At 34.6% G+C, this 24,446-nt stretch overlaps 1 protein-coding gene across 2 annotated transcripts in view; it reads right to left on the bottom strand.

The window, feature by feature from the left end:
* The window catches only part of PPP4R3B (protein phosphatase 4 regulatory subunit 3B), a 75,214-nt gene that overhangs the window by 46,203 nt on the left and 4,565 nt on the right, over nt 1-24,446 (bottom strand). For both annotated transcript variants that reach the window (XM_037806472.1, XM_037806471.1), the window contains exons 3-7: nt 12,179-12,277; nt 8,772-9,395; nt 3,868-3,945; nt 2,590-2,706; nt 1,029-1,145 (exon numbers count right to left, since the gene is read on the bottom strand). In XM_037806472.1, the coding sequence (XP_037662400.1) occupies nt 1,029-1,145; nt 2,590-2,706; nt 3,868-3,945; nt 8,772-9,395; nt 12,179-12,277 (1,035 nt within the window). The remainder of the gene's footprint in view (nt 1-1,028; nt 1,146-2,589; nt 2,707-3,867; nt 3,946-8,771; nt 9,396-12,178; nt 12,278-24,446) is intronic.

The raw sequence follows: 24,446 nt of genomic DNA, 5'->3' as shown, positions 1-24,446 counted from the left end.
ATAATTAAATGTGAACAAGAAAATACTTCTAATGAAAGTAGAAATCAAAGGCATTAACAGTTAAGAAGTATCAGGGTAACAGCTTACTATTATCGTGATCTGAGAAATTATATGATGAATGCCTTTAATCACACAGATCACTTGAGATGGGGCAACTGGAATGTTAATTACAAAGTTATCTTGTGTAAAGGAGAGCACTAAGGCTATCAACATGAGATGATAAACTGATGAATAAACTATGTATTTATTTCTTGTAACAGATTTAGCATCAAATGAGTTTAAAAAACTAAAGTATATTTAACACAAAATATTTATTCTATATTTCCTAAACTATAGCATTAGCCCCAATTTATTCTAATAAAATTGCTTTAAAACACACTGGAAATATATCTAATAAAGACAAAGTAAAAATCCAAGTAGATACTTAAAAAAAACACATAAAACGGTAGTTTAATTCAACAATAAACATAACAAAGGACCAAAGTAAAACTAGGAATCAAAAACCTTCCTTAACATGGGACGTATTTTATTTACCTTCTTCTTGACACTAAAATATTTTTAATAAAAAAGACAGTTGTAAATTATATTTATGTGTTCATTCTGTCCTTAAAATAGTTTAAGGGTGAAGTACTAAATATTTAAACGGGAAAAGAGTACACCTGTCTCTTTATTAAGCCTTCATGTCTACTAAAAAAAAAATCTGAACAAGTGAAAGCAATCTCTTAGTTATACTAAGTTCTTGACCTACAAATCTCCTAAGGGCCTGAAATTACACTTCAGTAGCACTTTAAACATATTTGTACGGCCAACATCTAAGAATCTGATTCTATTATCTATTTTTCTCAATACTAGTTTTAATATATTTTTTTTACCATAAATAAACTGATTTGCCACGTAATCTGAGATCTCCAAAGTCACAGCTGATCAGAAATCTGTTATTTTGCTTCAAGTTTAGGAATATGTTCATGCTTTTCTTTCAATAATCTGCTAACACTATTTCACCAGTAATTCACATAGAACTTACTTACATCATCACTCTGTTGGGCTTCTTGCATTACAAATTCTCGGACCATAGATGGACTAAACTCTACTAAGTAAGAAAATATATCTGTGGCAGCTGATCTTACTTGCAGATCATCCATGCCCTGAAAAAAGGAAAAGTAGATTACTTGAAGAGGCTGTTAAAAGTTTTTTACATAGGTGTTCAATTTTCCACACATACCTCCAACATTCTGAATTTAGACATTTTATTAGAAGCAAAATATAGAAACTCTATCATTTTCTTTCCTTTCTTTTAACCAATATTAAAACATTTAGGCAGATCAATGATTAGTTTCTGTCAGTTTTTACCTCAGCAAAGCTAATACTCAGGAATTTTAAATATAAGAAACATAATTATAAATCAATGCTTTAAAAATTCTGTGAAGTTGGTTATTTTTTACAGGGGTGAGGGGGTGGTGGCAGAAACACTTCAATTCAAATATATGCAAAAATTTGAATGATCTCTCCTAGTTCAAACTTAACTGTCTTATGTCCTGGATGTACCAGGGGTACTCCTTAATAAGGTGAATCTCTCTTCCATAACTCTCCTAATACAGGATACTTTTGAAGACAGTTTGGGCAGTTTTACCCTTTCTATACTTAGTTTTCTAATGTAGTGACCCTGAATGCTTTTCCTCTCCAATACGTGAAGAATACATGCTTCTTAAATTACAAAATCTAGGCATAATTCTGAAAACATTCCCGAACCCAGCAAACCACAGAAGTGTGGTCCAGGTAATCCTGGCAAGGAGTCAAACTATCTTTTGGGAAGTGCACAAGATTAAAATTATTTTCATAATAATATTAAAATGTTATTTGCCTTTTTCACTCTCATACTATCACAAGCATAGCAGCATTTTCCAGAGGCTACATGATACATAGCAACAGATTAAATGCAGAAAGTGCTATGAGAATCTGGCTATCTTCTATTATGCCAGGTATTAAATGGATTTGTAAAAAGTGTAAAACAATGCTACTCTAACTCAACAAATGTTTCTTTTCGTTTCAGAAAAATTATTTTTGCAGAAAAGTTATCTTATTTATGCTAAAAGATATGGACTGATTTTTATCATTTTTAAATGAACTAATAAACATTTTAAATTTCTCAGTTTTAATTTTTCATACAGTAAATATCAGCAGACTAAATTCATATGAAAAAAGGTTTGACAACCACTGCCCTAACCTCATATAGCAGCATTTTAGTTGCCTTGGTCCAGTCTGCCCTCACTCCACTGAATGATCTAAGAAGTAAAGACATTTTATTGGTTTCTATGAAACACACTTTATGCTGTTACAGAATAGATAATAGTTTTGAAAAAACAAGTGGGATTTTAATTCATTTGAAGTCATATTATACACAAGTGATTACATATTAATGCTACAAACTTAACAGAAATCTGAAAAATGAAAATATTCTTGTAGTAATTCATTAATCAGGTGAATAATACCCTAGAATGTAAAAATCAATATGCAACATTTTCCCACCCATAATGTAAATCTTTTACAAATTCATAATTTCAAAAACATGATGAGAAACTATATAATTACCATTACAATTTCAAGAGCAGGAAGAATTCCCAATTTTGCCAATGTTTTGAAAAATGCATCCCTGTTTTGAGGTTGTAATGTCTGAGAAAATGCACAGAATTCCTTGAAAAAATTAACCTGTAATGTCAGAAATAATAGTGAGTAGTTGACAAACATAAACAGAAACTTGGGGTATAATGAAATGTGATCTACCATGATATGGAATTCACCCTTTGATGGATTCCATCTTTTCAAAGTATCCTTGTTTCTCAAAACTTGTATCACAGAACATTATGAAAAACTAACACCCCATTCTAAGTAAATCTTGGATTATTTCTCACTCAAAGACATTATAGTATATACACTGCATGTGGGATCTCAGACGGTAGCTTCGTATATGTTATTCTCCAATTTATGATTAACTTGCAAAAATGTACATACTTTTGTAGAAACCATGCTGTAATAAATTGTGGCTAGTTTTCCAGGGAGCCATCAAAAGCATGGTTTAATATTAAGACCTGGAAAATATATTAGAGATCCCCTAGCCTAAAACACTGATTTTATAAATGAGAAAGCTAAGTAGGCTATTAATAAATAATTACTCCAAGGATGACTTGGATGACTTTAAGTGAGCAATATTTCATTACTTCTTAAAATCCCAAACATCTGATTATAACGTTGAAAAAATGGCAATTAGCTGGTAAACAGCAACCACTGTTCTTTCTCCCCAAAGCATGGCTTCTATTTCAGAAAAGTGTTTATAAACACATGTAAAAACAAGAAACATTTCTAAAGAACCAAATTATCTGTCATTCATTTATTCATTTATTAGGTACAGGCTCTACTGTATTTTTCCACTTGTTCTTTTAAACAGTGCTTAAGGAAATTAACATTTATTTATCTTAATATCTCACAGTCATCAGTTAAACAATTAAAAGTATCCTTACCTCTTATTAAACAATTAAAAGTATCTCTATAATGTGAATATCTACAACCATAAAAATGTATGAATTTGTAGTTGTGTTCTAACAAACTACTTATCCAATTTTGGGATTTGCAAATTCCCTTACTGGGAGAAAAAATAATCTCAGCAGAATATCTTAGAGTTCCCTAAAATATATAAAACAATAAATTTTAGAAACTTTGTGAGAATATTCATTTTACAGTTCAACTTAAATACATATCATTTAACTCATTAATTATAAAAAATTCTTTTAAGTCAACAATTTAAATACTAAAAGCTGTGCATACCAAAAGAATAAATGTTCTTTAAAGGATTGAATTTCAAGAATAACTTACCAATTCACGCCGTTTATCATCATCTGTAGCCTCATCTGTTAACTGTGCAAAAACTTCAGACAAAAACTTTTCATCTTCCTGCATGACAGAAAAATTACTATGAAATACTTACAAAAATATAAAGTTACACACTTTTATGTAATTTACACAAATTTTAACAGAAGTAGCTGAAAACCCCATAGCATTTTCGTCATGAGTTCTAAAATTCTAATTTTAATTATAAATACATTAACACCTCGTTTAATCAAAAACCTCAACAAGAAAAAACTCTTTGGGGAAAAAGAAGAACAGATGGTAACAGTCATCCATGGATTTTTATTAACTTTGAGAACCTCTTACACACACTCTCAAGGTCTATTTACTTTTAATTTAAACAGAATTCCAAGTTTGAAGATCTCACTGCCAGTCCATATCAGATTAGAAAAACAAGGAGGTGGCATAAGGAGAGCAATAAATGAGACTGAACCCTGGCAGCAGATAAGATTACAAAAAGCTATTTAAATACAAGACCTAATATAAACTAGAGCCATATGGAGTAGAACCTCACATGTTCCTATGGTCCCATGTATATAATGAAATGACAAAACACTACAATAATTGCTTTTTACACTGATGACTATGAAATATTAAGATATATAAATGTTAATTTCCTTAAGCACTGTTGAAAAGAACAAGCAGAAAAATACAGCAGAGTCTATAGCTAAGATTTTATTTTTTAGATAAATTTGTGTGCCTGAACACTAGAAGGGATACAGATCAAAATGTTCATTATGGTTATCTTTTGGTGACGGATTATGAATGATTTTCATTTTTGCTTATCTAAATTTTCTAATTTTATACAATACACATGGACTATTAAATTACAAAGGAAATAACAAAAACAAACTACCCAATTTAAAAATAGGCAAAAGACTTGAATAAATATTTCTCCAAAGATATATACAAATGCCCAATAAGCACATGAAAAAATGTTCAATACCATTAGCCATTAGGGAAATATAAGTCAAAACTACAATGAGATACCTAATCACACACCCCACAATGGCTATTAGGAAAATAAAAAGGTTTGAGAACAATGTAGAGAAAATGGAACCCTCATACATTGCTGGTGGGAATGTAAAATGGTGCAGCTGTTGTGGAAAACAGTTTGGTGATTCCTCAAAAAGTTAAACATAGAACTACCAATGACCCAGCAATTATGCTCGTAGGGATATACCCCAAAATATGAAAATAGAGACTCAAACAGATATTTGTACATCAATGTTTACAGCAGTTATTATTCACAATAGCCAAAAGGTAGAAACAACCTGAGTGTCCATCAACAGATTAATGGATAAACAAAATGTGATAGATACACATAATAGTATTCAGCCATAAAAAGGAATGAAGTTTTGATACATGCAACAACACAGATGAACCTCGAAAACATGCTAAGTGAAATAAGTCAGACATAAAAGACCACATTTTTATGATTCCATGTATATGAAATACCTAGAATAACCAAATTAATAGACATGAGTAGATTAGTGGTTACCAGGAGTGGGGGGCGGGGCAGCGGGTGCGGAGAGAAGGGAATATGATACAGTTATTTGGGGTGATGATAATTTGGTAATATGGTACTGATGGCAGCACAACACTGTAAATGTAATTAATGCTACAGAACTGTACCCTTAAAAATGGTTAAAATGGCAAATTTTATGTTATATATATAACCACAATACATTTTTTAATTACAAAGGGCAAAATTGACACAAATATCGAAATTCATTTTAGATTTCTATCAAAACTTGTTAAAAGAAAATTGTTAGTTATTTTAAGCTCCAGTTATCCTCAAAACTGACTTTTATGAAATACAATTTCCACTAATTTTGATTAATTTAAGTAGTATGTTCTATAAATGTAAAAATATCTATGTAGATGATAGTACAATCAAATCATAACATGTAAAGGGTACATCTCAAATACCTGTACTTTTTTATTTACTATGGATCATCTATGAAGTGATATCAATTCCTTAAATCCTTTCTGAAAATAGGTAGTATATAAAAACCACTAGGTATGATCATGGAGGATAGATGACATACTCCCAACTAAACAACTGTTCCTCTCAAAGACAAAACGCTGAGAAAGATACACCCTTTCATTAGCTGACTCAGAATGATGTTTCCTGTTACTTATTTCATTGACTGCTTTTGGACCTTGTGTATTGTAGTTTGAACCACATATCCACTGAAGGAGTTCAAGTGCATATGTAAAAAAACATCATTTTTGCCAAATACCTTTAGTCTCACTATTTTAGGTTTTGGTGAATAAATACATTTACCTCCATTCACACCTTTTATAAATATTCATTTTCCTACATCTCTCCCATTCAAATCTTCCTCCTTTTCAAGGTCTGAAGATTTTCAACTTTTTCAGAATATTTTCACAAAAAAATGTTCCAACTCGCTGATAAATGTAATTTCCTATTTAAATTCTTTTAACAAGATTTAATACTTGTGAGTTGACAGCTAGAACTGTATAAAATAGCTAAAGGCAACATCAAGTGTGATAACAGGAGAATGCTTTCTGATTTTTTACATTTTTCCCCCGATTTCTAACATTATTCTTGATATCCTTTAAGTTACAAATGCACTGTTTCAATGTACATATTAAGGAAGCAGTTGATGGATAACTTATAAGTTATTATATGGTTAGAATGTTTCACCTTTAAATCCTTGGTTCTCAAGTTTTAAACTGGTCTCATTAGATAATTTTAAATTTTTCTTTTATAGTTTTAAGAGCTTTTGTTTTAATATAAAATAATTATGTAAGTCAAACTGTGTGTGGTTGCTTTTCTGAATAACATCATGCAACAAAACCTTGAGGGGAAAAGAGGGGCTGCTTCTAAAATATTTGAATCAAACCCTTTTCTTTGCAATAATAGAAACATGACCGGGCGGGGGTGGGGGGAGAACCCATTATTTTTAGAATCATGTAAACACAGAAATTTAAAATCAGACTAAGCTTTAAGAGACTGTCTAATCCAATTATAAATTTCAGGAGACTGAAGAGTGGACTTACTTGAGGTTATACAGCTTGTTAGTGACAGAGATAGATTTAGAATACAGGTGTCCTACATGCTGACGTTTCCTCACCCCACCAAATAAAATAACTATAGTGAATGTATATTTCTCAATTTTGAGCACAAGAGATTTTGATATAATTTGCTAAAAAAAATTCAGGTTAATCAAATTTCATGGTTTATCATACTTAAGAGGAGGTCAACATGTTTTAGAGTATATATATACTAGGGGCCAGGGACAATGCTAAGAGCTGTCATATAATTTCTCAATCAACGAAATTTAGGCTGAGATTTACAATATATACCTTTGCAGTATTTAACTTTGGTTCAATTACATAAAATTCTTCCCTTTTCACTTGCCTTATATAATTCATGCAACAGCAGATTAATACTCATTTAAGAAGTCATTGATATGTATATTAAACAGCTAGAACGGTGTGTGGCAACACCTGAGTAACTAGCCCAAAAATTTCTACATGGAAACTTCAAAGTTGAGCTTTAAGAATGAGCTTTTAGAGGCCACTGGCCATTTATGATCTTAATTAGTTTCCTTCCCACACACTGCAGAAAATAGAATTCAGCATCAGTGCTGGCAAGGTGAGGTACTATTTGGTAAACCCTAGGTAAAAGGTTGATCTTCAGTATGATTTAAATAATGGATAGTTCACTATATCTGGGTATTTAATAAAATGCATCTCATGGACCAGAAATGAAGAGGACTTTCTTTTTTTAAAGCTACACATAATTCAAGTATAGCCTTCATATAAAAATCTATCACAAAATATATCAGAAATGGAACCTAATATGTAGGCCTAACGTCCCCTGCACTTCCAATAATAAAAAAATTGCTAGAATGACCTAGGTAAGTAAATCCTATTAAAAAAAATAAACTACCAATAATAGAAGAGTGAATGTTGGTTGGAAGTGTCATAAAATAGGATCTCATAGTTAAGTACTAAGTCAGAGATTCTCAACTTTTTGGTCTCAGACCCCATTAAAACTCTTAAAATTGACCCCCAAAGAGCTTTTATTATGTCGGTAATGTCTCACAATACTTACTTACTGGAGTTGAAATTAAAACTGAGACATCTAAAAACACTAATTCATTAAAAAAAATTATATAAATAAATTTTTAATGAGTAACTATAGTATCAAATATTTTTAAAAATGTAAGAGTGGCCCTATTTTACATTTTAGCCCATCTCTTTAATGCTTCGCTTAACAGAAGACAGCTTGATTCTTACATCTTCTGTGTTCAATCTGTTGTGACAGGTTGTTTTGGTTGGAGAATATGAAGAAAATGCAGTCTCACACCGACATGCAGCTGGAAAAGGGAGATCCTCAAATGCTCACTTTACAGTTAGGGTGTAATGAATTAAGATAATAAAGATGGTATAAACTCCTATTTTACAACTCAAGGAGACGCCTGAATTGGGTTGCTCAGCTTCACATAGCAAATAACGTAACTAATTATCATTCCCTGATTGAGTGTTATCCCAATCCTGACTGCACAACTGAACTTTCTGGAAAGCCTTAAGCACACACACACACACACTCATACCCACCGCATCCCAGTATCTGGGTCTCATGAAATGGAAAAAAATATATTTTTTAAAAGAGCTGCAGCACAGAACACTTAAAAATCCAAACGACATATTACAAAATGATACTCCTTCATAAAACCACAAGATAATATTCTGGTTCTGTGCTTGGTAGTACATTTAAGTAAACAAAAGAAATCTTTCAAGAAAATTTAAGAGAGCATGAACACCAGCTGGACCTATTAAAGGAACTAAAGATCTCAAAACAGAATTTTTAAGAACACCTTAAGTTTACTTACCTGCAACATGCTGACTATCTCAACTTTGTTGAAGAAAATGAAAGAAGTAAGAGTAGAAAGAAAATTCTCTTCAAAAACAGATGGCGTAGGTAAAATGATGTCCTGAATGTATTGGACCCTATAAGTCTGATGTATTTTTTGTCTTAGTTCAGAGTCTGTTATTGGTATAACTTCCTTAAACTTTGCAGTTTTGGTCAAGAATTCCCTATGCCTTTTTGGTTGAGCCAAAGCAGGGTCATATTCAAGACATCCCACGACATCCATGATACACTCGTCAGAAAACATTACCTCAAACAGAGTTGCTTTATTTAGGAATAAGATTCCTCTAATAATTTCATACAAATGGTGTAAGCCTTCGGTGTTTTCTAGGTTCTCACAAGCTTGGAACAGCTGCAGTAGTTTTTTAATATAGCCTTCATTTTCCAAGGCTAGAGCCAGCTTTTCCCTACGGATAGGTGAGGAGAGAACTGAGGTAACTAAGTCAGCAATCTCTTCAAGTTTATTGAGTTCACATGTAGGCAGGTCAATCAGATGACTGGTTTCAGGCATTTCTTCAAATCTTTCTTCTTCTGATTCATCAATGAGATCCTGTGTGACTTCCACTGATGGATCCTTACCTTGAACCTAAGAATACCCAAGCATAGCTGATTACCTTAAAATACAAGAGAATTCAAAATTCTGTAAATCAAATCATTTATCACTGAACTTAAGTAAAAATACCTTGTAAAGAATCAATACAGTCATTGTTAATTAAAAATGAAGTCTGGTGGGGAAAATACACCAACTTTACAGTCAATTATCTGAATCTACCTTACTGTCTGCAGATCTTTTCACCTCTAAATTTCCTAACCTATAAATTGAGATTCTGATCCCTCATAAACTGAGTATTTTAGCTAATGTTATGTACATATATGATGGCAAACTGTGTGTGGTTATAGTATATATTATATTACATATTATATGTGTGGATATATTTCATTGTATCTAGTAATTTTGAATTTTGCCGTAGTTAATTCTTCTGCTTGCTTTCAAAACCATTAATAAGTGTGACTCTTAAAGCAACCTATCACACCAATGGCTTTATAAGGGCATTACTGAGTTCAAAGAAAACTAAAATCCCACTCTGTATATTCAACAGTAAGAAAGTAAGATTTTCCTCAAATAACTTTTGAAATTCATCTTTAAAAAACCATTTGGCACTCATTTAACATCCGAAATTAAAGTCTCCACGTTCTACGACGTAGATAAAAATCACATTATACTGAGAAATATTTTATAATTCAGGTGACAACTCAAGAGAAGCAAGGCAAATGTAAGTTTTTTCATAATGAATTACTGTATTCAACAACAAAAAAGTTTACAACTTTACTCTTCATCAATTTTTCTAATTCCTAACACAGGAGTATACAAATATCCTGAGGAGAAAAAGTTCCACTAATTTCCAAATCTACCCGGAAAAAAAAAAAAAATTTAAAAAAAAGCTCTCAAGTAAACAAACATATAGAGTAGCTGAGTTTAGGGAAATTGACACACAAACATAAGAGAAAGTATATGCAACAATGCATAAGAGAAGATCAAATAAAATGCTATGGGAATTCAGAGAAGGGGACATTTCCTGGGGGGAGAGGGTAGAGGAAACAATATAAGAAAAGAATCATAAAAACAGTAGCATGAAACCTGCTTATAATTGTGCCTAAGAGTCTCCACCTGAGTACCTCTTTGTTGCTCACATGTGGCCCTCCCTCTCTATCTAAGCCAACTCTGCAGGTGAACTCATTGCCCTCCCCTCTACGCGGGGATCTGACTCCCAGGGGTGTAAATCTCCCTGGCAACACAGGATATGACTCCTGGGGATAAATCTGGACCTGACACCATGGGACTGAGAACTTCTTCCTGACCAAAAGGGGGATGCAAAATGAAACAAAATAAAGTTTCAGTGGCTGAGAGATTTCAAATGGAGTCGAGGTCACTCTGATGGACATTCTTACACACTATATAGATAACACTTCCTAGGTTTTAATGTATTGGAATAGCTAGAAGTAAATACCTGAAACTATCAAACTCCAGCCCGGTAGCCTTGACTCTTGAAGATGACTGTGTAACAATGTAGATTACAAGGGGTGACAGTGTGATTGTGAAAACTTTGTGGATCATACTCCCTTTATCCAGTGTATGGATGGATGAGTAGAAAAATGGGGACAAAAACTAAATGAAAAATAGGGTGGGATGGGGGGGTGATTTGGGTGTTCTTCTTTACTTTTATTTTTTATTCTGATTCTTTCTGGTGTAAGAAAATGTTCAAAAATAGATTGGGGTAATAAAAGCAAGACTATATGATGGTATACCATAGATGATTGTATGGTATGTGAATATCTCAATAAAACTGAATTTAACCAAAAAAAAAAAAAAAAGAGGGAGCTATTAAGACATTTCCAGATAAACAAAAGCTGACGGAGTTTAACACTACCAGACTGGACCTAAAGAGAGTTCTGTAAGTTGAAAGGACAACAGATTGAATCTGCATGAAGAAATAAAGATCTCTGGTTAAATATATATATATATAAAATGGTCAGATCCATAAAACTACCTTGAGAACTTTTAGTGATTAGAATTATTAAACAGAAAAGCTGATATAATCAGATATAAGTGAAAATGACAGCAGCGAAAAATGACTATAAAACAGTAATGCACAAGGAAAACATTGAAACACAGTGATCTCCCATTTGTAGAAAATGGCAGATAAAATTAACATCATGGGTAATTTAAAATTCCAGTTACCAACTGTCACAGCCAACAGGAGCCTCAGGAGACACAACTACTAAATGTAATGTGGTTTTCCTGAATTGGATCCTGGAACAGAAAAGTAATAGGGAAACCTATGTGCTGGGGTGGGGGCTCTCTTTATACTATCTGCTCAAATTTTCTGTATTATCTAAAACTGTTGAAGAATTTAACAGTGTATTTTTTAAAAATTTCAGTTACCTGAGAGTTACCACATATCCTATATCCTTTTGAGCTGGAGTCATACCTACTTTTGATCATTAGTGACTGGGACACAGTATTCATAAATATTACGTAAAGAGATAATACAATATTATATTTAAAAGAAGGTAATTTATGTATTTTTTGTATCCTGCCATTAATATTCCGAATATCCTAATAAATGTTACTATTAAAAAGATTATTTAATCTTCTTTTGATTTGTTTAAAGATCTTGACATTTTTAAAAATTTTAAGTAAAAGAAATTTACTGTAGAATTTAAAAGAAATTTCCAGGCTAGGTTACCAAAGTCTCACACTAAAACATCACCTCTCCACATTCTAATACGTAAGTATCTTGAAGTAAAAAGAAACAATTTCAAGAATGCCATGTAAACACTCATTAAATATTATTAAAAGAACCTTACCTGACAAATTTTTTCCCAGATCTCATCACAGCCAGCTTTTTCCTGAAAGCTTAAAGCCAGATCATAGTTCTCAGCTTCTGACCAAACAATTAATGTATCCTGTTTAAAATAAAGATTCCTACATCATCTCACTAGAAATGAAATAACTACAAAGTATAAATAAAAATCAACAGAACAGGAAACAGCAAGGCAATGACAAATGCCCTCCTATAAGTGCAATATAAAACAATCAATTGACATCATAAAACTATACTTTGGTATCCTCTGAAACTTTGGTAATATATTGGTAATGCAACAGTTGTTTTGGTACTAAAAATGACATTGAATTTTCTAAAACAAAAAAATTTAGTAGATTAGTAGTCTCTGGCTCATATATTACAACATAATGTTTATGGGAAGGTGAGCCATCCTTGATCAAAACTGTAATGCAGACATTCCAACCACTCCAACCATCTACTTCCTGTTTGTACAAAGTCAGTTCCATTCCCTAAATATCTACGTCTATCCTTCCCTTTTAGCTGATTGTCAACTGCTTGCAAGTAAGCTAGCTAAAGCTGAAAATAAGTTAAGGTTAAACCTCTTAAAAAGAAAAAAAAACATCAAAACTGGAAGGCCACTTCCAGTGAAATGAAGCCACTCACTCTAACTGCAACTGCTATCAGCAGTACCCAGTTCAGCAGTTTGGGTTGTATAGAGTCCAGGGTTCAGGTACGCTCTTTCCTAGAATCCGCAATTATATTCCTACCAAATGGGGAACTGGTGAGCTACACTTTTAGGAAAAGGTTGTCAACCCGAGTTTGGATTTATATAAAAACAAGCACAGGTGCCGAGGAACCTAAGATAGAGGCTAGGTGAGATAGGGCAAAAAAACACCTCTGTGAAAAACACTAGATAAAAACCAGAAAGTGACCCAGAACACCAGCAGTTCCAGCAATGCACCAGCCGGACAAGGTCTGCTAAATCCACAAAGACCGTGCATTTGGTGAAACCGGGAGTCTGCATTCTGAAATGGTGAGTGATCCGGTTGAAAGTCTGGCGGCTGCGCTGCAGTGTGGGGAAACCACGGATTGGCGTTTGGAGACAGACTAGTTCTTTTAAAAAAAAAAAAACCCTGAAGTGGCTGTGGATACGATGGGGAGAACTGTGCAGTGAAGCACGGCAGGAGCGGGGCTGTACCAATGCCTTGGTGTCTGGCGTGGAGGACAGCCCTTCCCACACCCACTGAATGACTGTCTCAGGCCAGGGGGGCAGAGGGGAGCCAAAAGGAGAAATAAACTGCACCCTTGCAGCCATCTCCCTGGCGGGCTGGGGACACTCCTGCCCGGGGCTGGACCCACAGCCCAGAGCCGCGTCAAGAAACCCAGTGTGACGGGGAATGTTTCCCACAGCACCGTGCACACACCACAATATCAGCCGTGGACAGTGGCCTTTAGTGCACCCACAGCTAAGTATCCCAGAGCTGGGAAGGCGGAGCTGTGTGAAAAGGGGGAAATTGACACGCCCCATTCAACCATCTTTACATCAGGCTGGAAATGCCCCTGCACAGCTTGGTGGCCCAGGGCTTCCTGGAGGGCTGGCACGCACTCGTGACGTGGCATAACCTTCCCTCAGCAGAGGTCCTGGAAGAGCATGGCTGAGAAGGGGGACCCACTTGGAAATCCCAGGGACCCTATGCCAATACCAAGGAACTTGTGGGTCAGCAGCAGAGACAATCTGTGGCAAGACTGAAATGAAGGCTTAGATTCTTGCAACAGCCTTAAATCTCCGGGAACACCTGGGAGGTTTGATTATTAAAGCTGCCCTGCCTCCCTAACCACCCAGACAAATGCCCCACATTCAGGGCGGACGGCACCAACAACACACCTAAACTTAGTGCACCAACTGAACCCCACAAGAATCAGACCCCCACACACCACAAAGACAAAGCTGGGGAGAACTGACTTGAGGGAAATAGGTGACTCGCAGACACCATCTGCTGGTTAGTTAGAGAAAGTGTAAGCCACCAAGCTGTAGATCTGACAAATTAGAGACTGATATTTTTCATAATCTGAAAGAACCCTATCAAGTAAAGCAAATGCCAAGAGGCCAAAAACAACAGAAAATTTTAAAGCATATGATAAAACTAGACGATATGGAGAACCCAAACTCAAATACCCAAATCAAAAGATCGGAAAAGACAGTACTTGGCGCAATTAATCAAAGAACTAAAACAACGAGAGCATGGCACAGGACATAAAGGACATGAAGAAGACCCTAGAAGAGCACAAAGAAGAAACTGCAAGAGTAAATAAAAAAACAGAAGATCTCATGGAAATAAAAGAAACTGTTGACCAAATTAAAAAGACTCTGGATACTCGTAATACAAGATTAGAGGAAGGTGAACGATGACTCAGCGTCCTTGAGGACCACAGAACGGAAAATGAAAGAACAAAACGAAGGATGGGGAAAAAAATAAAAAAAATAGAAATGGATCTCAGTGATATGATAGATAAAATAAAATGTCCAAATTTAAGATTCATTGGTATCCCAGAAGGGCAAGAGAAGGGTAAAGGTCTAGACAGTGTATTCAAAGAAATTCTTGGGGAAAACTTCCCAAACCTTCTACACAATATAAATATACAAAGCATAAATGCCCAGCAAACTCCAAATAGAATAAATCCAAATAAACCCACTCCAAGACATATTCTGATGAGACTGTCAAATACTTAAGAGAAGGAGCAAGTTCTGAAAGCAGCCAGAGAAAAGCAATTCACCACATACAAAGGAAACAACATAAGACTAAGTAGTGACTACTCAGCGGCCACCATGGAGGTGAGAAGGCAGTGGCATGACATTTAAAATTCTGAGAGAGAAAAATTTCCAACCAAGGATACTTTATCCAGCAAAACACTCCTTCAAATTTGAGGGAGAGCTTAAATTTTTCACAAACAAATGTTGAGAGATTTTGCTAATAAAAGACCTGTCCTACTTCAGATACTAAAGAGAGCCCTACTGACAGAGAAACAAAGAAAGGAGAGAGAGATATAGAGAAATTTAACAGACATATATAGAACATTATATCCCAGGTCACCGGGACACACATTGTTCTCTAGTGATCATGGATCTTTCTCCAGAATGGACCATATGCTGGGACATAAAAGAAGCCTCAATAAATTTTAAAATCTCTGATCACAATGGAATACAAACAGAAGTCAATAACCATCAGAGACTTGGAGAATTCACAAACACCTGGAGGGTAAAAATGAGGGGGAGATGAAAACATTCCCGGATAATCAAAAGCTGAGGGACTTCATCATCAGTAGATCAGTCCCTATAAGAAATGCTAAAGGGAGCTGAGCAGGCTGAAAGGAAGGGACACTAAACAATTGACTGAAACTACATGAATAAAGATTTCCAGTAAAGATCACATGGTAAATGTAAATACCAATACTACTATAGTTTTGATTTGTAACTCCACTATTTACTTCCTACAGGATCTAAAATACATAAACTGTAATGATAAATCAGTGGTTTTGGACTCAATGTAAAATACATGATTTTTGACAAGAACTACATAAAGGTAGGGGAAGGAGGAGTATAGGAACATAGTTTATGTGTCCTATTGAAGTTAAGTTGGTATCAAAGAAAAACAAGATTGTTATAGATTTAAGAGGTTAAATTTAAGCCCCACGGTAAACACAAAGAAAGTGTCAGAGAATATGACCATAGAGATGAAGAGTAGAGTATGGGTTACAAGAAGTAGGGGAAGGGGCAATAGGGAGTTAAGAAATGAGTGTAGGGTTTCTGTTTGGAGTGAAGGGAAATTTCTAGTAATGGATGGTGGGAAGGTGATGGCATTGCAACATTCTAAATGTGATTAATCCCACTAATGGAATGCTACGGAGGGGTTGAAATAGGAAGATTTAGGCTGTATATATGTTTCCACAACTGAAAAAAAAAAAAAAAAAAAAGAAAAGACAGTCTAAATAGATGGCAATTAAATGCCAAGGATGATCCTTGATGGGATCTGAGGATGGAGGAGAGGAGGCTCAAAGGGACACAGATGGGACATAAGAAAAAAAAAAAAGGAAATATAACATGTAAGCTTTGTATCAATGTTGAATTTCTTGAACATCTTAGCTGCGCTTAATGGGATTGCATAAAAGAATATTCTTGTTCGTGGGAAATGTACATGTGACTTATATTGTTTGTTCAAGGATGTGTGCAGCTTGCTCTCATATGTTCAGAAGACAGAGCAATAGATGATGGATGACAGGGAGGGAGGGAAAGAAAGAAATGGTGGTGTGACAGGATGTTAAAGTTGGTGGATCAGGGTATTGGGGGAGGGGGGTTGGGTTATGCTGGAGTTCTGTGTATGGGGTTTGTATTGTTTTGCAACTGTTCCTGTAAGTTTGAAATTATTTCAAAATAAAATTTAAAAAAAATAAAATTAAACAAAAAAAAAAAAAAAGAAAACAAAAAACAAGCACACACAAATATTTAAACACTAAAATCATTAAGAAAAACTCAAGTGAAAGGGACGATTTTTTGTTTAGCACACATAATTAAAATTCAGTATGGTTAAAACTTTGATTCTCAAAAAAATGCACATGAATTTAATTTACACCCTAATTACCAAAAATATAATCTATAAAATGTAAAACATCTTATATTTAACAGTTGTTCATGGACTAGCACTTAGAAAAATATTATGACCTGATATTAAGAAACACAAAATTAAAAGCAAGCCCCAGATCAATAAAAACTTTCAAAATTAAAAATATTTCAGTACTTTTTAGTTCTAACCAGTAAATGAAAAACAAAAAACACCCTTTAGTTAATACAGGATTCAGATTAATACTTCCTATTTGCAGCGTAATCTGGTAAGAGCAGCAGCTGGAAACCTATGTTCTACCTTCTTCCTGGCTTTGCTTCTTGAGAGTGAAATTTACGACCAGAGTAATCATTCTGAAATTTTATCAGGTCACTCCTTTGCTTAAAAGCCTTTAGTGACTCCTTACCATTTACAGAAGAGGTGTTCAAATATTAAAAAAAAAAACAAAACTCAGAACTTTTTACAAAGTTTTATTAGAACCCCATGTATAAAAGAGGAAATAACAGCTATTCTGGTTAAAGTCCTAGGAGAGTCTAGAGCTTTCCTTAAAACAGCTTCATAAACAATAGTCTTTAAATGTCTTTTGGCTGTCCACCTCATTTTACTATATACAGCTGATCCTTATTATTCCCGGATTCCAAACTGCAAACAAGCCTACTCACCACAATTTATTTTTAAGTCAATACTTGTAGTGCTTTAATGTCTGTCATTCACTTACACGTGCAAAGTGAAGAAAAATGAAGCACTCAATGTACACATTCCCTACGGAGGTCAAATAAGATGAAACCACCTTCTTGCTTCAGCTCCTTTAAACAAGTGTTCTTTTCATAGAATATTTAGTGTCACATTTTTTGCATTTTTGTGCCTTTTGTTGGTGATCTCCCTGTCTAAAACAGTCCCCAAGTGTAATGCTGAAGGGCCCCAAGTGTAGTGTTGAAGAGCTGTCTAGTATTCCTAATCATAAGAAAATTGTGATGTGCCTTACAAAGAAAATATTTTAGAAAAGTGTCATTCAGGTATGAGTTATACTGCTGTTGCCCATGAATTTAAAGTCAATGATCAACTTTCTATATATTTTTTTATCATTTTCAACTCTATATTAAGTGTCTTTAAACAGAAACACACAAAAAACAAGGTCATGTGTTGATCAGGTGATGGAAATGCTGTGAAGAGAGGCTTTCAGGAAACTAACCCTGTATTTCCCCTAGGAGCAATGGTTCAATATTCACTAATTCTGTACTCACGGCAATTTTACAGAACAATTGCAAACAGTGAAAATCAATTGCATTATATATAGGAATATATTATAAATACAGTAATATTTTATGAAACATACTCAAATAGAAATAAAAAGGCTTTTATAAAGATAAAATAAATGTATGAATAGTAATGGCTCCATACGATTATTAATTAGCATCTCAAGACCCAATATCCACTTAGGGCATCGTGTACCATAAATGACAGTGGATATAAAGCCATATTTAAAAATCATCCTTCTAATAATTCGGAAGTTTTTAAGAGGGGGCAACTTCTTGTCAGGTCTATTATATCATTGTTTTTGGTTCTGTCACATGTCCAACAGATTACACAAGGAGTGTAAATGTCAGTTTGACCATTTTCTTGTTGCACATGTGCATTTACATGATTGTTTTCAACAGACATGATTCTTTTTAAGGCATTTGACCATTTTAAGACAGATTAGTTTAAACTGGAAAGTAACTATAAGCAAGTTATCTAAACACATAGGCTACAAAAATTCATGTTGGGTGGGGGGTACTTTTCATGGACACATCACTCTTCCCTCAGAGTACCATGCAAATTTCTGACTTGACCACCTGACATACTGTTTATTAAAGAGCAGAAAAGCTCAATTCCTTTCTTCTTTTGATAAAATACATAAATGGGTTTCTTCTCAAACTCCAACGCTTCATACTATGCATTCCATTTTGGAGATCACTTGTACTACAAAATGAAATCCAAAACACTTTATCCAACCATAAAAGGCCCTCTACACTTTTTCTCCAAATCACCTTCTGAAAAACAACAGGTAAGCACTGAAGTCTGAATTTAAGTAACTGAACCCCCCTTTTCATCACTCTTTTCTATTTCTTTCCTTCCCATTCTTAACCTGAACTCTTCCCTATGCCAGACAAAATCCCAGAAACTAAATGGGAGTAGATTCAGAACCCCTTTTCAGCACAAAGACTGACCTTGGGAGATGGGTAAAAATACAGATTTCCATGCCTCTCTCCTTGGGACAGGCCTGTAGTGAGGCCTAAGAACCCCGATTTTTAAAGAGTCCCAGGTAATACTTTAAAATCAAATCCGAGAAACCAACTTTAGTATATCTTTAGTTGGTTAAAAGGGGGTGGGAAAATGCCATCAGAGGAGGGACCTTCCAAGCTCTATATAGCTAAGCTAAAGGGTGACAATTCCCATCACATCCTCTCACACATACCCCACCCCAACCTCCATCTCAGTAACAAAATATCCAGAAGAAACACTGCTTACAACTGTTTATTACAAGGATCAGAGTAAAAAGCTCCTAGGGGAAGAGAGCACAGAGCTGGCACAAAATGAAAAAATGAAAAGCGTCAAATGGCAGGTCTCCTCCATATCCAAAAAAGCCTAGTTACAGTCAAACTAATTTTTCATAGCCAGGTCTGTTTTCAGCCATGTACTTTGTACTACATTTCTTGACCATTTGTGCATGGCATACAGTTTCATCTCTTTGGGACACTATTAATACCTCCGTTTAAAGCCAGAGAAGCTTAAAAGATTCCTTATAAAATCACAACATTTTATCACCGCTGTGTCCCTATGGAAATCAGATTTAAAATGAGTTTACAGGCACAACAGAACAAGTCAGTTTTATCTGGTCTGGTCCTTTGAAACAATGAGAAAATTCTGTCAGAACCTAGAATGGGAGTGAGGCATGAGCACAAGAACTTTTAGCTCTTACCGAATTGGGTTTTCACAAAGTAATTTTATTAGAATAGTTGTCAAACTCACATGTAAACATACATTCCAGAACAGAATACTGTTTAAATCAGGGGTTCCTAAACCAGGGTCTAAATGCCATCTTAAAACTGTATTTAAAACTTAGTGCATAATCACGGGATTGAGAACATCTTCTTGACCAAAAGGGAAATGCAAAATGTAACAAAATAAAGCTTCAGTGGCTGAGAGATTTCAAGAAGAGTCGAGAGGTCACTCTGTTGGACATTCCTACACACTATATAAGTAACACTTTTTAGGTTTTAATATATTGGAATAGCTAGAAGTAAATACCTGAAACCACCAAACTCCAACTCAGTAGCCCTGACTCTTGAAGACGATTGTATAACAATGTAGCTTATCAGGGGTGGACAGTGTGACTGTGAAAACCTTGTGGCTCACACTCCCTTTATTCAGTGTATGGATGGATGAGTAGAAAAATGGGACAAAACCTAAATGAAAAATAGAGTGGGATGAGGGTGTGTGTGTGTGTGTGTGTGTGTGTGTGTGTGTGTGATTTGGGTGTTCTGATTCTTTCTGGTATAAGGAAAATGTTCAAAAATAGACTGGGGTGATGAAAGCACAACTATAAGATGATACTGTGAACAGCTGACTGTACACCATGGATGAATGTATGGTATGTGAATTTATCTCAATGAAACTGAATTTTTTTAAAAAAAAAGGAAAAAGAAAAAAGAAAACTTAGTGCATAATGCCTTTTTTGGAGAAAGGGCCACAGCTTTTAAATCATATTCACTAAGGCATCTATGACATATTAAAAGGATCTAATAAACCAGTGGATTAACATTTATTTTTCCCAATGGTACTGATCCACTTCATTGATACAACATTCAGTCACGCAATATTTGAGATCCTACTATTTGCCAGGTTAACCATGTCTTTGCCCCTAACTACTGACTAAATTCAGTACAAACAAAGCTGAAGTTTTCCAAAGGGCTTACTAAAAAAATAAATAAAAGGTGGAAATAAACTAAAATATCAGCATATTTACAGAATATTATATTATGGGCCTTTTATCAACATGAGCAAATTAGTGTCCTATATATCTTTGCATTCCCACAGATCCATCCAGTGTCTCCAATTATGGTAGACACACATTAGACCTGTGTGCCGTAGGATCACATTTTCTATGTGATAATTCAGAAGTATCAAATAAGTAAGCAAAATAACTCTATGGTTTTTAAAATTTTCCAATACTGATCACTCCCTTCTCTCCAGCTAATGTTTCAGATTTGTAGTAGAAAAAGAAGCAAACAGACTTGCCCATTCAAGGTAATTTGATTTCTTCTGGTTTAAAACACTCCAGGACCTAAACTCAGTTTATTCTAGATCCATGCCATCCAATTCATGGGGCTATTGAGCATCTGAAATGTGGCTAGTCTGATTGAAATGTGCTGTAAACAAAATCCAGTAAAATAGAGTGAATTTCAAAGATATGATATGTCTGATTAATACTTTTTATATTCATGACATACTGAAATGATAGTATTTTGGATCTACTGGGGTACATAAAATATATTATTAAAATTAAAAAAATCAGTTACTATGTCTGAAAATGAGTGAGATTAACCAGACAAATAACAGAGCACCTAACCCTCTAGCAGTTCCTTTCCTAGACCTAAACTCTTTCTGGGATGGAATTTAAAGAAAGACATACTATAATAAAACTTACAGTCTAATACAGACTTAGGATGACACCTGTTACAAGCACCCAAATCTGTAATATATTATGGTAGAATGGGAATAATGCTGGACAGGAATTTGGACCTGGGCACTAACCACCGTTCCAGTGCCCACTATTTCTGTGACCATGGGCAAATTATTTAACCTCTTTGATCTTTTCTCATTGGAAAATGGGAAAATCCTATCTACATCAATATTATTATATTATTATGAATATATTCTCTTTCTTACCTTGTCATGTGCCAAGTACAGTGCTAAGCATTTTTTTGTACTTTAACCTGTCCTATGAGGTAGGTAGTATCCCATTTTAAATACAAGGAAACTAAGGTTCAGAGAGAAAATTTACTCTAAAATCACAAAGCTAGAATCTAAGATTGCCCAACTCCTAAAACACATAAATGGTCCTGCTACTATGACACATATGAAATAACGTGAACCAATTCTAAAAGAATGCAAAGTTTTACTAACTTGCTTCCCAAGCTTCTCCCTGTGGCATTATATTTATCTAGGCATCTGTCTAGACTCCTGCAAATAAGAAAGACCTCTTCCTATCTGATTCCCAAAGATTCCTCCTTAGTCCGTCTCAAACCACCATCCAGAATGTTGCTCTATCCACCAACATGCCCAATTTTTCAAACCTAATCATTCACCTCTACTCCTGTACCTGAGCTACAATTCAAAGTGCAGAGCAGTCTCTACTCATTACCAATTTATGCTGTCATTTTAATGCAGCACTTAAAATTATAGAAATCTCTTCCTCTCTTGTACACACATCAGTCCATTTCCCACAATGACACTTTGGCTTTCTTTTCAAATTCTCTAGGTGAACCCCAACATTCTAAATTTATTGGATTATTCTGCCAATTAAGTGATAATACAAAAAGATGTGATCATTTGCACCTCTATCTACCCTCATCTCAGCGACATTCCTCTAACCAAAACCTAGAATATTCTCAATCTTTCTCTTGGAGGATATGAAATGGCCATTAGCTGACTGATTGGCTCCGTTTTCCTTAAATTCTGTTCTCCCTTGGTTTGGAAGACAGTGCATTTTCCCGATTTTCTATTCTTTCCAATTGCTTAGTCTTCCTCTGAATGGATCTTCATTCTTCCTGATGACCAAACCTAATCCATTAGGCATGTCCTATCAATTCTATTTTCCATCACAAATGCCATCACTATAATCCAATCTAATATTATTTCTTACTTAAACTACACTGCATCTCCCAACTAGTTCTCCCTTACTTATTTTATTGCTCTTCTCCAATTCTACAGAATGATTTTACTAAGTATTTTGGATCATATCATTCCTTTACTGAAAACCGTTCAAAACTGTCAACCGCACTTTACAAATCCAATGGATGAATGAATAAACGTGGACATTCAAAAAGGCTCAGTCTTAAGTCCTGATCTTTTCTCAAATTATATGTACTCCTCTCTTGTAGCTAAAAAAGCATTTTGAAGAGTCTCAAATTAGAATTCATTTGGCCATAACTTTCATCCTATCTCTAGCCCCAGATGTTCATTATAAGATCTTTCCATTTATTTTACTATAACTTCAAAGCCTAAATGAAAAAAGCAAGACACAGAATAGTATGTAATATGCTAGCATTTATACCAATAAAGGGAATATATATATGATTAGGTGCATATTTGTTTACATATGCATAAAACTTCTGGGAAAATACACACAAAAAACTAATAACGTGAGTGGCTTCTAGCAAGGGTAACTGTATGGACAGAGTACAGGGTAGGAAGATCTTATTAACTAATTTTTGCAATTTTACTATGTGAATGTATTACCTTTTCAAAATAGACGAACAGCTGTGGTTTGATAATTATTTGTATTCATCATTTGGTTTGTCCCAAACCAAATGATTACTGTAAACCTGCTTCCCTTCTCAACTTCCCAGTTCCTGGCTCCAGGATTCAAAAGCACTACCAGTGCCTTTTAATTCCTTCCCTTCCATATTTAATCATTCATCAAATCTTCCAGGACTTTCTGGAAAATATACTGGAATTCTTTCCAACTCCATTTACCACACTTTCATTTTTTCGTTATCTGCATTACAGAAGTCTTAATTAGTCTTTGGTTATCAAAAACTCTTCTGCGCCACCTCCCCTCCCACATAAACCAATTTAACTATTCATGATGTTGCCACACTTGTTTCCTAAAATACAGTATCACTTTCAACATGTGAGGTCTCTACTCAAGAACTTATAATGGCTCCCTTTTGTTTAGCAAACTAAGCTTTCATATAAGACTCGTCTGCTTCAAGTAAGCTTAACACCTTTTTTAGTAGGTGCACTATTTTCTTCTGTACTCCAGTTCCTTCAGCAAACCTCATCAAGGAGTGAAGCTTTTCGTAATGGTCCCAGCCCCCATCATTCTCTTCCTTCCCTAATTTTCCACTGCCAAAGTCTGTGGAATATGAGTTTGCTATGTATTATATTTTATGTTGGTATATATTTGCTCTTTTAGTCAAGAAACTTAACCTCTCTGTGACTTAGTTGTCTCATCTGTGAAATGTTTTCATAGGTTTTCAATGAGCACTGGATTAAAACAAAACTTTATCACCTATTTTAATAGCATTCATAATTGTTCCACTGTCTTGTCTCCCAATAAAACCAAGGACAAGGACCTCCCTTACACTTCTCTCCTAATCCCATCACCACACAACTCTGTTAAATATAAAAGGCATACATCCTTATGACTGTTTTTGATTTAGTCAAGATCAATGAGGTGTTTTTTTAAATAACTTAAATTTTTAATACACATATCAGGCACTTTATTTCATGTTGCACCATCTAATCATTTTCTTCTCTTTCCAATGTGTTTGTTTAAACACTTAACAAGTTTATTGGCTCTTCTTGAGTAAGTCCACCTTCCCTTTTCCTTTACTTCAAATTGTGCACAGTAAGCAAAAAAGTGTTGGGAATCAGTGATGACCTATTCACCATTGTCATTTGACA

The sequence above is a fragment of the Choloepus didactylus genome, chromosome 17, assembly GCF_015220235.1.
Source record: "Choloepus didactylus isolate mChoDid1 chromosome 17, mChoDid1.pri, whole genome shotgun sequence".
NCBI classification, from domain to species: Eukaryota; Metazoa; Chordata; class Mammalia; order Pilosa; family Megalonychidae; genus Choloepus; species Choloepus didactylus.
The sequence above is the reverse complement of the archived record's forward strand: the minus strand, read 5'-3'. Positions and strand labels throughout refer to the sequence as shown.